The 11,408-nt window shown below is 31.8% G+C and overlaps 2 protein-coding genes across 3 annotated transcripts; both read right to left on the bottom strand.

Annotated features, from left to right (window-relative positions):
* Positions 1–728: 728 nt before the first annotated feature.
* LOC123723588 lies at positions 729–5,432 on the bottom strand. The gene is made up of 10 exons (XM_045686716.1): positions 5,371–5,432; positions 4,876–5,019; positions 4,615–4,718; positions 4,085–4,159; positions 3,842–4,005; positions 3,364–3,565; positions 2,835–3,010; positions 2,461–2,641; positions 1,550–1,765; positions 729–971 (listed from the first exon to the last, which is right to left on the bottom strand). The coding sequence occupies exons 2-10, from the start codon at positions 4,904–4,906 to the stop codon at positions 729–731; spliced, it is 1,392 nt and encodes a 463-aa protein (XP_045542672.1). The 5' UTR covers positions 4,907–5,019; positions 5,371–5,432.
* A 570-nt stretch (positions 5,433–6,002) lies between these two features.
* Positions 6,003–11,379, bottom strand: LOC106710669 (nucleolar protein 10). Of its 2 annotated transcripts, none has more exons than XM_014502796.2 (10): positions 11,160–11,379; positions 10,662–10,922; positions 10,199–10,339; positions 9,710–9,918; positions 9,133–9,355; positions 8,363–8,489; positions 7,725–7,893; positions 7,314–7,548; positions 6,763–6,891; positions 6,003–6,466 (listed from the first exon to the last, which is right to left on the bottom strand). In XM_014502796.2, the coding sequence occupies exons 1-10, from the start codon at positions 11,223–11,225 to the stop codon at positions 6,032–6,034; spliced, it is 1,995 nt and encodes a 664-aa protein (XP_014358282.2). In that variant the 5' UTR covers positions 11,226–11,379; the 3' UTR covers positions 6,003–6,031. The 2 variants fall into 2 exon arrangements, with proteins under 2 accessions (XP_014358282.2, XP_045542647.1); XM_045686691.1 differs by having other exon boundaries at positions 9,133–9,352.
* Between the last annotated feature and the right edge of the window lie 29 nt (positions 11,380–11,408).

Genomic DNA, 11,408 nt, shown 5'->3' with positions numbered 1-11,408 from the left:
ATAAAATATGCACAAGGTCTCTTGACTACAATCTATAAAATAAATATAAATGTCGAAATAAGGTTTTAAAAAATGGCAAAAAAAAATCGTACATCAAATCATTCATTTCATTCAGTAGCCTAATGTGTTAGAAGAGTCTATCATAGATTCGTTCATCAAATCACATCGTACATCATTCATTATTTTATCGGCAAAAATAACGTCATACTAAAAAAAAAAATATTTATTCATAGAAAAATGTATTACCCTTCGATGTTGCCTATTTGGATATATTTTTAATTGTGAAACATTGTTACTTCCATAGACAACAAACGTAAAATTTTCTAAATGTGTTAGAATAGTTGTTACACTCCCAAGTATTGTATTATAATTATTTTTGAAGATATTATACTATGTATAAAAACAGATAAATTAAGTTAATAGATTTACGTTATTATTATGATATCTTTGTTATGTTTTGAATATATTTTTTTTTTAATTTTAAATAAGTATTATTTATTCTTAAGTATGTTTATTTATTTAAAAAACAAATATTATTAATGTTATAATGAAAGAATGTTGAGATAATTATTGTATGTTTCAATCAAATAATAAATGTTACCATATACGTAGTGCCAAATTTAAATGTCGTAAGCAAATAAAAGATATAAAAAAATCAAAAATAATTTTATTATTAATCATTAATTATAATTACTTGATAATTTAAATCTAATTAAATCATCTGCGAATCATTGTAAATAGTGAGACATGCCGAGTGCGAAGAGTACGATGAGCGCGAGTGTGAGAGCGAGACAGACGTAGTTTCCCGCGACCGGGTGACAGAAGAGCTTGGCGCGCAAGTTGAGCGTGGCCGCGTACATGAGCACCGCGCTGATGTCCTCGTGCGACGTGTCCTGGTGCAGGAATGGCCGCACGCACAGCTCGTGACCCACAGACTGCGTATGTCGGCATTCCGTCGACAAACGCGCCGCCTGCACCACAAACATTCAATTATCTTACAGATTAGAGGAATATAACCAATCAACTTAATTAGGCTAACACTGAGGAAAAATCAGTACTAAAATATTTTGGAATCCCTCTCAGTCTCTCTGGAATAATACGAGATAACATTTTTTGTAGTTTTGTACATGGTGTGAACCAACTGAGAAAAATCATGGTGATTTTAATTTCGTTGATCGATCTTCTCTTCCCTTATTTGCAAACGGATAACATAGGATCCTTGCAATTTAAGAGCATACTCCTAAAAGATAGCGTCAGTTACTCTGGTATTCTAGATGTTCATAGGCGTAGGCGGTAAAACATTAAACGTTGGTTTCAGAACACCAGAATCTTTGAATAAAACATTTCATCTTCCCTTTCTTTATCGTTGATGATACAGAGATAACAATATATTTTAAATTAATATTTTGGTCTCAGAAACCCACGATAAGTGGCCTGCTTGTTTACTTCCTTTTATTAACACTTTATATCCTACTATGTTTCTAACGTATTAAAGAAAAGAAGCGAGTCTGCAATTCTTATATGACGACACTTATCAAAAATAACAAACCTGCACAAATGGTGCAATAACAGCTGCCAACCAGAGCAACTGGTTCAAAATGCTTATTCCCGCGATGGGCTCCGTCTCCGTGTCCACCTTGTCTAGGCCTAGCAGCCACATGAACCCGGACGCCGCCCACGAAATGTTCACTATCGTGAACAGACATACAGCTGGCGCCAGCTCGTCGTTCAAATATTTTAGCAACTTGCGAAATTCCGCTATTTCCTACAATACAAGTTTTTTTCACTCAGAAAATTTATTAGAACATTCATCAGTTGTGGTTGACGGAATCTTGAAAAATGTACCGTTTTAAATATTCCCCAGGGTGTCCAGTACATATTTACTTTTAGCTTTTCTTGATGTCGGGGAGTGTTATATCACGAATTGTTAGTTTTTAAATGTCTTATATTCGTAAGATATAGGTATATCAGAATCGAAATATGTACGTGTAAGAATCCTTCACCTTAAAGTACCTATATGTTTTAATTGTAAACCAACTAATGTTTACATTCATTTTGTTCTTTTATCTAATTTTGAGGATATTGCGAAAGTCAACAATTCCGCACACGATAAAAAGCAGGAATATCCGACATGTAACGAGCGATAAATCTACATCCTGGCGACTGTCACACTGGCCTAATTTTGTACCGGACATTCGTACATGTGTTTAAAAACTTTTGTAACTACCAAAGTTAGAAACAAATTCAAATTTAAACGTGTGAAATATCTTGACAAAATACAAACAAAAAAGATAGATCCAGCCGCCTTGTAATTAATGCCGTCAATGAACAGAATCTTACTAATATTATAAATGCGAAATTTTGGAATGAATGTTTGTTACCTCAAAATTCCAGAACTGATGAAATTTGGTACAAAAATAAATTACACTGCATTTGCAACATACTGCATTTGTGACTTACCCTCATCCAGTTCAATGGTGTGATAGTCCTATTGAGCAGGCGCTCCCGCAGGAACATGAGGTGTGCTTGCAGCAGCTGCGCCTGCAGGCAGTAGCTCGTGATCACCGTCGCCTGGACCATGTCGTGTATCAAGGTGCAGATTATCAGCAGTATTTTCAACCCCAATCTCACCTCATTCGAACTATTGAAAATAAATGTAAATTAATAACTATAATAGGTATAAATCAATTGTAAAAATTACTACTTAATAAAAATAACGTTGAGTTTTCACTGTAGTAAAGCCTATAAAACAAAAATGCTGCAATCCCTTTTATTCTATTTTAGAAGGAACCAGACGTAACAATATGATATTACAGGTGTTGTGAACAGATTACCTCGTCTCCATCCATCTAAACATGATTGTTCCTCTGGCCAGCATTAAGTTAACTGAACACAGAGAGATGCACATCCAGACAATACTCAATATTATAAAAAACCACAACATACGCAGCAAACGCTTAGGGTTCGCGGTGGCGCTACCTTGCGGCGCGTATGAAGACAAAAGGAACACCTGTAAACAACATGTATTTCATTTATTTGAACTTTTTTATCACGATGAGTTTCCACCTTCAATTAGCAGTTCCTATGCGGTATTGCTAATCGAAGGTTTCCAGTATCATAATACAATATTGACCACTCTTTCTGTTTTTATTAACAAAAAAATAAAAATTATGTTCTTAAACATATATCACGACAGTTGAAATTCACAAGAGGAACCTGAAGAAAATGGAGGTTTTTAGAAAGTATACGTGAAATACAAATGATTTAATATTTTTGATTTTCATAAATAATTAATTAAAAAATAAAGTTACTTTCTAATAATTCAAGAAACTTGATTTTAAGTTGTTAACAATTAAAACTCACCCTTTCCATAAGATTTTGTAACTGTTCGTTATCAGATATTCTAAACAAATAGAGGGCATACAGAAAACCTATGTAGTGAAGAACGCTTGGCCCGATGTACGTTAAAGTAACATTGCCGTAACATATTTGTTTGTATGTATCGTATTCCAAAGAAGACGTCATAGCTAGGGGCACCAATTTGTAACAAAATCCTCTGTCGCGTCTAAAAAAATAAACCAACAATATTTATTTTCAATAGATTTGCAAGCCTTTTAGGAAGGTGTAATGCATTTTTATAGTAGTTTTAATTATATTCTAATGTCTTGGCGGTCCAAGGCCATCAGCGAGCTGCGCAGTACTCGAGAGTCGGTGCCCACATCCCGTAACGCCCTGCTACATATATAATTGTGTTCTGCGTAGCGATTCACACGAATTTATCGCCCACCAAGATATATGAAAACTACTTTTACGTTCATTTTATAGAAAATACCACATTTACCTGAAGCAAGCCATATATTGTAAAATGTAGCCAAAAAACATTAAAACTGCTACTTGTGCAGAATGATAATGCGAAAAGCAAATGGCATATTTCGAGGAGTTGGAAGCGTCCACTACCGGTCTCAGACCCATTATTGTTAATAATTTTAAATACGGTACTAATATCTGAAATTAAAACACATAATTCATTAGACAATTTATAGGTCTTTCTTTAATTTAGTGTTTTGTATAACGCTTTTCATACCTTAGATTTGCAATAATGTAATATAGCGGATGTGCTCATGTATTCCGTGTCGGGAGATTCAGTTATTTCTCCAATCTGTTAAATAAGCACCATACTTTTAAATTGCACCTAAGATACGTTTTGCGGCTAGTGCTGGAGTAGAAAATTTAATATTCAAACTGGATATCTTTCGAAGATTTCTCTCCAAATACAAAAACCATGCAAATGGCACGTCAAAGCAAATACAAAAACGTAGCGCAAGAATTTACTTAGTCTTTAAGGGTTCTCAAGACTTTAAGTAAATTCTTGCGCACCTTGTAATAATTTATGCATTTGTATTGCATAATAATCTCGTGTCGTTTCATACAATAACCAGCACATGTTAAATAAATGAATAAAAAATGTATTTAATATCTACATGCATAGAAATGTATTCGATTGTTGAACTTAGTTTTCTGCTGATAACATGTAATATGAACTAACTTTTTTATTAGTCAAAAGCGATGATAAATCGTAAATGGCGTATTATCAAAGTAATTAATGCAATTGACCTCAACACTGTTGGCGCCTAGACTTGATCGCCGCGAGGTTTCCATGGCTGGTGCGCGGCACTGCTTCTCGTTGCCCAGCACATGGCTGTCCAGCAGATCACTGGCTGCACAATCGCGAAAACAAACTCACATTATCCACTTAATAGCCAATATCTACTTATTAATTACTATTAACCATATTATACGAAAGATAACCGGTCGTTAGTTAGTCTTTCTATGAAGATTTTCATTTAGCTTCTTTACTTGAACACTGTTACTTACCGCTTCCGTAGGAACCATTGTCGTTTTGCATTATCTTCTACACACTAAATTCTTAACAAATCACCTTCCGAGATTCCAGGAAAAATTTACAAGTACCCTCTATTTTGTTCATGCTAATATGAAATTCTAGTATGACGACCAAACCTTTAAATAAATAACAATGCACTGTATTTAAATGCATGTTTGCAATGAAAGTTGCTGCAGTTACGAGTCAGAGGTAAATAACCGCCTTTGTTTGAGACAAATTGCTTATTACGTATAGCTGCATAAATTAATAAAAATAGAGATATGAACTTGCTGTTATTTAATTTTGTGAGTACTATATATAAATATAGATATAATTTGATGTAAACATGTATATTTATGTTTACCAAGAATTTATATTTGGGTGATATTCACAAAATTAAGACTGTTTGGAAATATTTAAAACAAATGTTGCGATTTTTTTGTTTTTAAATAAATAAATAAAAATTAATTCATTTGTATTATTAGTACCTATGTAATGCAATTAAAATGTAATATAATGACTAAAAGGAAAGTTATCTCCGTAAGAAAACAAAACAAGCAATGGTTCATTATCATAAAATACGTTGAACTCCGATAACCCTATTTTATACCGATAAAAAAACTTTCACGAGTCACTTTTAGAATCACTATTTATTATACTTTTATTTATATAAATCTTTCTGTTCCTATGAATAATATATTATGTCTAGTTTATTCTCCAAAACATTTAGGTACGAAATCGATACGACCTTGCAACAAGTTTTAAATGTATATCCTCTCGTATTATAATATTATTCATTTATTAAATATTCCAGTAGGTTGGTTCTTAAAAAAAGAAACAAAGTATATTTTTGTAATGTATTAACAATGGAAGCCCATGGTTATGTAAATTTAATTTACGTATTATTATATTTAAGACTAGTTGTCGCCCGCGACTCGGTCCGCGCGGAATTTAAAAAAAAAACCTAATAAGTAGCCTATGTGTTCTTCCAGACTACATCTGTGTCAAATTTCATCAAGATCTGTTTAGCCGTTCCCGATATACCTTCAAACATCTATCCATCCAAATAATCGCATTTATAATATTAGTTAGATTTAGTGAGTAAAAAAAAAACATCATGTAAAATTAACAGAATATATTTAACTCGATTTATTTTCTAGGAAGTTTCTTTTTAGATAAAAATCCTGTTCTTCTGACGAGTTGTTTCCTTTCTTCGTAGTGTTTTTTCATTGATTTCTGATTGTCGGAAACATTCTTTTTCCCGCGCATTGAGAATTTCATTTCTTTATTTCCGCCAGTTCCAGTGACCATTGTTGTGAAACCTTCTTTTGTTAGTCGTTCCCCTAAACTGGTCTTACTAACTCTAGTAATGCTTCTAATATTAGTGAGCTTAGGCGCATTACTAAATTCATACACCTTTTCGTTTCGCGACTCTTCGTCTCTTTCTTCTTCTTGTTTCTTGTTTCTGATAAGTCTGTGTTGTTTTTTCATATCTTTTGCCCACATTTTCTCATCATCAGAACTTTCTTCACTTGATTGATACAATTCAATATCAGAGTCTTTTTCTTCTTCAACATGTTCAACCTGCGAAATAAAGTAAATATAAAAAAATATTATATCCCTTATATATGTTAAACAAAATGCTTGTATATTTGTCTCCCATACTTGACTTAACCATTGGACATATTTTTATGAAACTTTGTCACGGTTCTGAAGTTGCTAGAAAAAGTTAGTTTTTGTTTTTGTTTTCTACGATAATTAAAAAAAAATCTCATATTTCAAATGAAACTATTATTTGCACTATGACATTAGTTATTTAGACTTTTAACATTATTATGTTTGTCATTCAGCTGGTGGCAAAAAAAATATATACAACTTACCTCATCTACAGCCATTACTTGTTTGACTTTCTTTGTGTTCTTTTTGTCCAGTCGCGACAGCACCGGGTTCAGTAGACGATATTCATCTGCTTCCTTATCTACTTCAAAATCGGGATTCTCAAACAGTTCCTAAATAAAAAAATTACTAATTAGAAAAAGAAACTGCTGAATATTTGTAAATTTGTCCTCTCTTTGTGGCTAAAATAATCTAAATATACATCTTACTGCGAATGTTTGGATTGATGAATGTATGGATGTTTCTTTGAAGGTATCTCCGTAACGGCTCAACGGAACTCTATGAAATTTGGCATTACATTATAGATCACAGTCTGGAAGAACACATTGGCTACTTATTATGTTTTTTTTTTTAATTCCGCAGGGACGGAGCTTCGGGCAATAGCTACAACATAAATAAAATAAGTGTTTTTCGTTTTAAAGAAAAAAATTGCATTATATTTTGAAAGTTAGATTGCGAAATGATTTTTTTCTTTACAAAGGCATAACAAAAACAAGTAGAGGTTCATTGATATTAAATGAAAAATTCGAGTTACCTTAAATCGATTATCTTTAAGCAAATTATTTGATTGTTTATTCTTTTTAATTTCAACATTTTGTAATCGCGAGGCCAATTCTTTGTTAACTTTGGGCAGATTGTCATCAAGTTTAAGTCTCGCCGGACGCTCCAGTTCAATCTTTTCTCTTATCTTACGCTTCTTGTATTCTTCGAAGGCAAACGGATCTGCTATCGTTTTAGCTCTCTTGTACAATCGTGCATCAACAAAGTAACTGGAAAAAAAATATATTTTCGTTACCTATTTAAAAAAAAAAATAGTTTAAGTTTTTCCAAATCAAGACCTAAGGCTTTATAAAAAAAATTGACTATATTTTTATAATTCTTTTTTTTTTAATAAATTCGCAATAACAGTACAGTAAAAATTTTTAAATTTCAATATTCAACTTACCCATGCATATACGCCCGCAGTAAGTTGGTACCCAAAAGATGATCCAAACCTAATGATTCCAGTTCTTGTTTAGTGATGAATTTGTAATCATCGTACACCGTCTGTACAGCAGAACTTTCTAGTTCTTCTGTCAAATTGTCTAAGAATGAACACCATTTTGGAGCAGGTCCTGTTTTACATTGAAAGTAAGAAAAAGTTAATACACAGATATACTATCCCGTTACTTTGTATTTATCAAATTGAGTTATTTTATTTTTATGTTTTCCAATTTAACATGAAGGTTAACCATGGGTTTCAGAGATTAGAAATCCTTGTATTCTTGTCATTAATTTTGACAAAACAGACATAACAATATATTTTAAACCGAGATTTTGGTCTCAGAAATTCACCATAATAATTATTTATCAATTTTGGTGAGATTTTAAAGTGGCATTATTCACATTTTTATAATGGCTAATAGGATCACAGAATTGCACATTCGTAACGTTTATTTACACATCAGCTCACTATACATCTCTACTGAGGGGCTAAGAGCCTACCCCAAGTTAGTGGTGACCATGGCCTTTACACACCTTTACACATAACAGAAAACTATGCAGCTGGCTTGTATCAGTTTATTCTTTAGATATTGTACATACCTAGTGATGGAACATAGTATATCTGCATTTTTGGATCTTCAACCGCCATCATACATAAACCAGTGTTTGGTATTACACATAGATCATTGAAGTCTGCTGATGCTTCTATATTTGTGTATTGTTTACCCTGAAATAAATAACATTACAAGATTTATTTATGTATCTGTACTGCTCCAATAAGTAAAATTATCAAAGAAGAAAGAAAAAAAGAAATTCTTTTATTCAAAATCCATATTCAATGAACCCTAAAATATGAGAACAGTAAACAACATAAAAGAAAAACTGTAAATAAATATTTAGAATAAATACTCAGTCAACCGTGAAACTTAAACTTAGGACAAATATTACAACTAACAAACAACATACAGACCTAAAAGAGAACAAAAAGAAATCAACGATTATAAAAAATACTATACATAATAACCAAATTATATTTTCAATAAACGTATTTATTATTTCTATAGGAAAATATTGTTTTTGTATTGAACCAAAACATCTATATTACCCTCTCCTTCCCCACTCAATTGCCTGGACGAAATTGCTTTTTGCGATAAGCCCTCATTCACAGATCAATGTAAATTCTAGTTTTAGTCAATTTTTGTAATGTCATATATACAGCAATAAAGTTAATAAACAAATAAAGAAAATAAAATCTTCTTTCTTATAACCATTAAAAATAATATAAACCAGTACAGGTTTTTTGGCAGTGTGAATGGCAAACTTTTTCAATGGAAATTATGTTACGAGTAATAATGAAAATTTATCCTTACAGTATTGCCGTCCCATATCTTCAAAACTAAGGAATCCATAGAGTAAACATAGTTCATTTGTTTATGGAACTCAATATTCTTGATGGGTATTTCATTCATGTGATCCTTCACAAGCAATGGTTTACTCGACCTGATGTCATACAGTAGGACATGTCCTGAAGATGACCCAACTCCTAGTTGTAAAGCACCATTGAATTTCAATTTTGTTATTGCAGGTAAACTTCTGAAAATAATATTACAAAAATATTGAAATTATAATACAAAAATTTTTCTTAACTCACAAGCCATAGTATAATAATAATAATGTTTATTTGATTTAGATTACAAAGATCCATAATGTTATACTAGTGTTAGTAAAGGCTTAAAAAACTAATGTTAAAAAAACAGTAAAAAATGACCAAAAAAAACAAAAAGTAAATATAATGTAAGGAATAATTTTATACAATCCCATTATAGTCACATAATAATAGTTTAATTAATTAATGACTACATATTCTTATCTTTAAGGACATATGACAGTAAAAAGCAGAAGTAAGAGATATTATAATGTATTACTAGAGCTATATGTATAACTTACGTATTGCCAACATCTGAACAATGTAACGCACAATCTAATAAGCCCTGTCTTGACTTAGTACGTGGGTCCCACGCCTCCACTTGTCCACTCTCTGTGCCAATCACAAGTAAGCCATGCTCGTCATTTACCGCACAAGTGTTTATTTCATTGGCTTTAGTAACATAAGGAGCCATGAATTGTCCTACTTCCAAATTCAACCTGTACACTTCCTTTAAGAAAAGTAATGGATTAAAAAATATAACAAAAATAAGTATTATCTAGGGAATACAATTTGGAGCAATTGATTAAGAAAATGTTTAAAGCATCCCATATCTGGCTATTGTCAAACCTCATTATGTCTCAAGGTAGTATTTAACTAAATTTTAAGAGTATTTAAACAAAACTCTTAGACATATTATATTCACTATGAAGTCATCTTGACTTACTCATAGTTTAGTGTTGTTTGTTGTATTATATTTTCTTTGGTCAAGTAGTACAAACATAACTTACATTTGAAGCTCCCACAACAAATAGATCACATGAAGGCTTGTGGTAAGCAATGTCTCTTCCAAAATGTGGTACTCTCAGCCGATAGTGCCTACCATGTCCAACATGAAACTCAACATATCTATCACATTGTAAAAATACAATCTGAAATATAAATTTATGGTATATTAACATTGAAGACATTTTAAAAGAAGGGTCTTGACAGATGGACGAAAGGACGGGCGTACAGCAAAGTGTATAAGAGTTCCGTTTTTCCTATCGTGGTATGAAACCCTAAAAATATAAATATGACAATCTTATGTAAAATACACATTGATAATTGATTAAAATATAATGATTCTTTTCAAATATCTTGATGGCTCAAGGTCACATGTGCATAACGCAGTATATTCATTATAAAACAAAATGAACTATGGAATAATCAACTATAACATTTGTATGTTACTGAAATTGAATAAACTATTACCTTTGTATAATCTTCACTTAGTATTTCAAATGTGACAACTTCAGAGTCCAAGCATCTCTCAAATTTGAGTGATAAATTATTTACATCATAACATTTAATTCTTGGTTTATATATTCCAGTTGCCATTATGTACTGTCCATCTACAGATGCCCTAATACTTGTACTGACGCCTGGCATATCAAACTCTTGAATAAGTTCAATTCTTCTTCTAAGATCAACATTTTTCTTAAGTATTGCTCTCTTTTTTCTTTCTGATAACCACTGTATAAAAAAGAATAATATAACATATTGCGTATTAGATTAGCAAAGAATAATTTAAGAAAAAAAAATAATACAGCAGGCTAATTGAACAAAACATTCATAAAATACTTTGCGTTCTTCATAGAATAAAAAGAAGTACACGGTATAAGTACGTACCCTAAGTATAAGTACCCTAGAAATATAGTCTATAAGAAATACAACAAAGTATTAATTGTAAGAATACGAAGTAAAACTTACGTCCGGTAAAGATTTCCCCGCGCTAAGGTTATAAATTTTTACATTATCAATTTCTGAGACTTGCATTGTGATAACTGTGGTGTTTAGGAACTGCAAGACATTAAGCTCAAATTTGCAAAGACTTAAATTGTAGAAATCAACCACATTTTACGAAAATGTTACCAAATTACAAACTCAGGGAAAACAAGCATGATATTGACATAACAATGGCATAATGACAGTGACAGGTGAGGGTGAGAGAGTGATTTT

This window comes from Papilio machaon, chromosome 1, assembly GCF_912999745.1.
Source record: "Papilio machaon chromosome 1, ilPapMach1.1, whole genome shotgun sequence".
NCBI classification, from domain to species: Eukaryota; Metazoa; Arthropoda; class Insecta; order Lepidoptera; family Papilionidae; genus Papilio; species Papilio machaon.
Note: the sequence above shows the minus strand (reverse complement) of the source record. Positions and strands in the feature narration are given on the sequence as shown.

Bases quoted from the DNA above. Each gene is read 5' to 3' on its own strand.
- LOC106710669 (XM_014502796.2), bottom strand. From the start codon at position 11,225: ATGCAAGTCTCAGAAATTGATAATGTAAAAATTTATAACCTTAGCGCG. The intron at 6,892-7,313 runs GTAACTCGAATT...TTTTTTATTTAG, and splicing joins TTAAAGATAATCGATTTAAG to GAACTGTTTGAGAATCCCGA. The intron at 6,467-6,762 runs GTAAGTTGTATA...TTTATTTCGCAG, and splicing joins AAGTAATGGCTGTAGATGAG to GTTGAACATGTTGAAGAAGA.
- LOC123723588 (XM_045686716.1), bottom strand. From the start codon at position 4,906: ATGCAAAACGACAATGGTTCCTACGGAAGCG. The intron at 4,006-4,084 runs GTATGAAAAGCG...TTTTAATTTCAG, and splicing joins TACATTATTGCAAATCTAAG to ATATTAGTACCGTATTTAAA. The intron at 3,011-3,363 runs GTGAGTTTTAAT...TGTTGTTTACAG, and splicing joins TACAAAATCTTATGGAAAGG to GTGTTCCTTTTGTCTTCATA.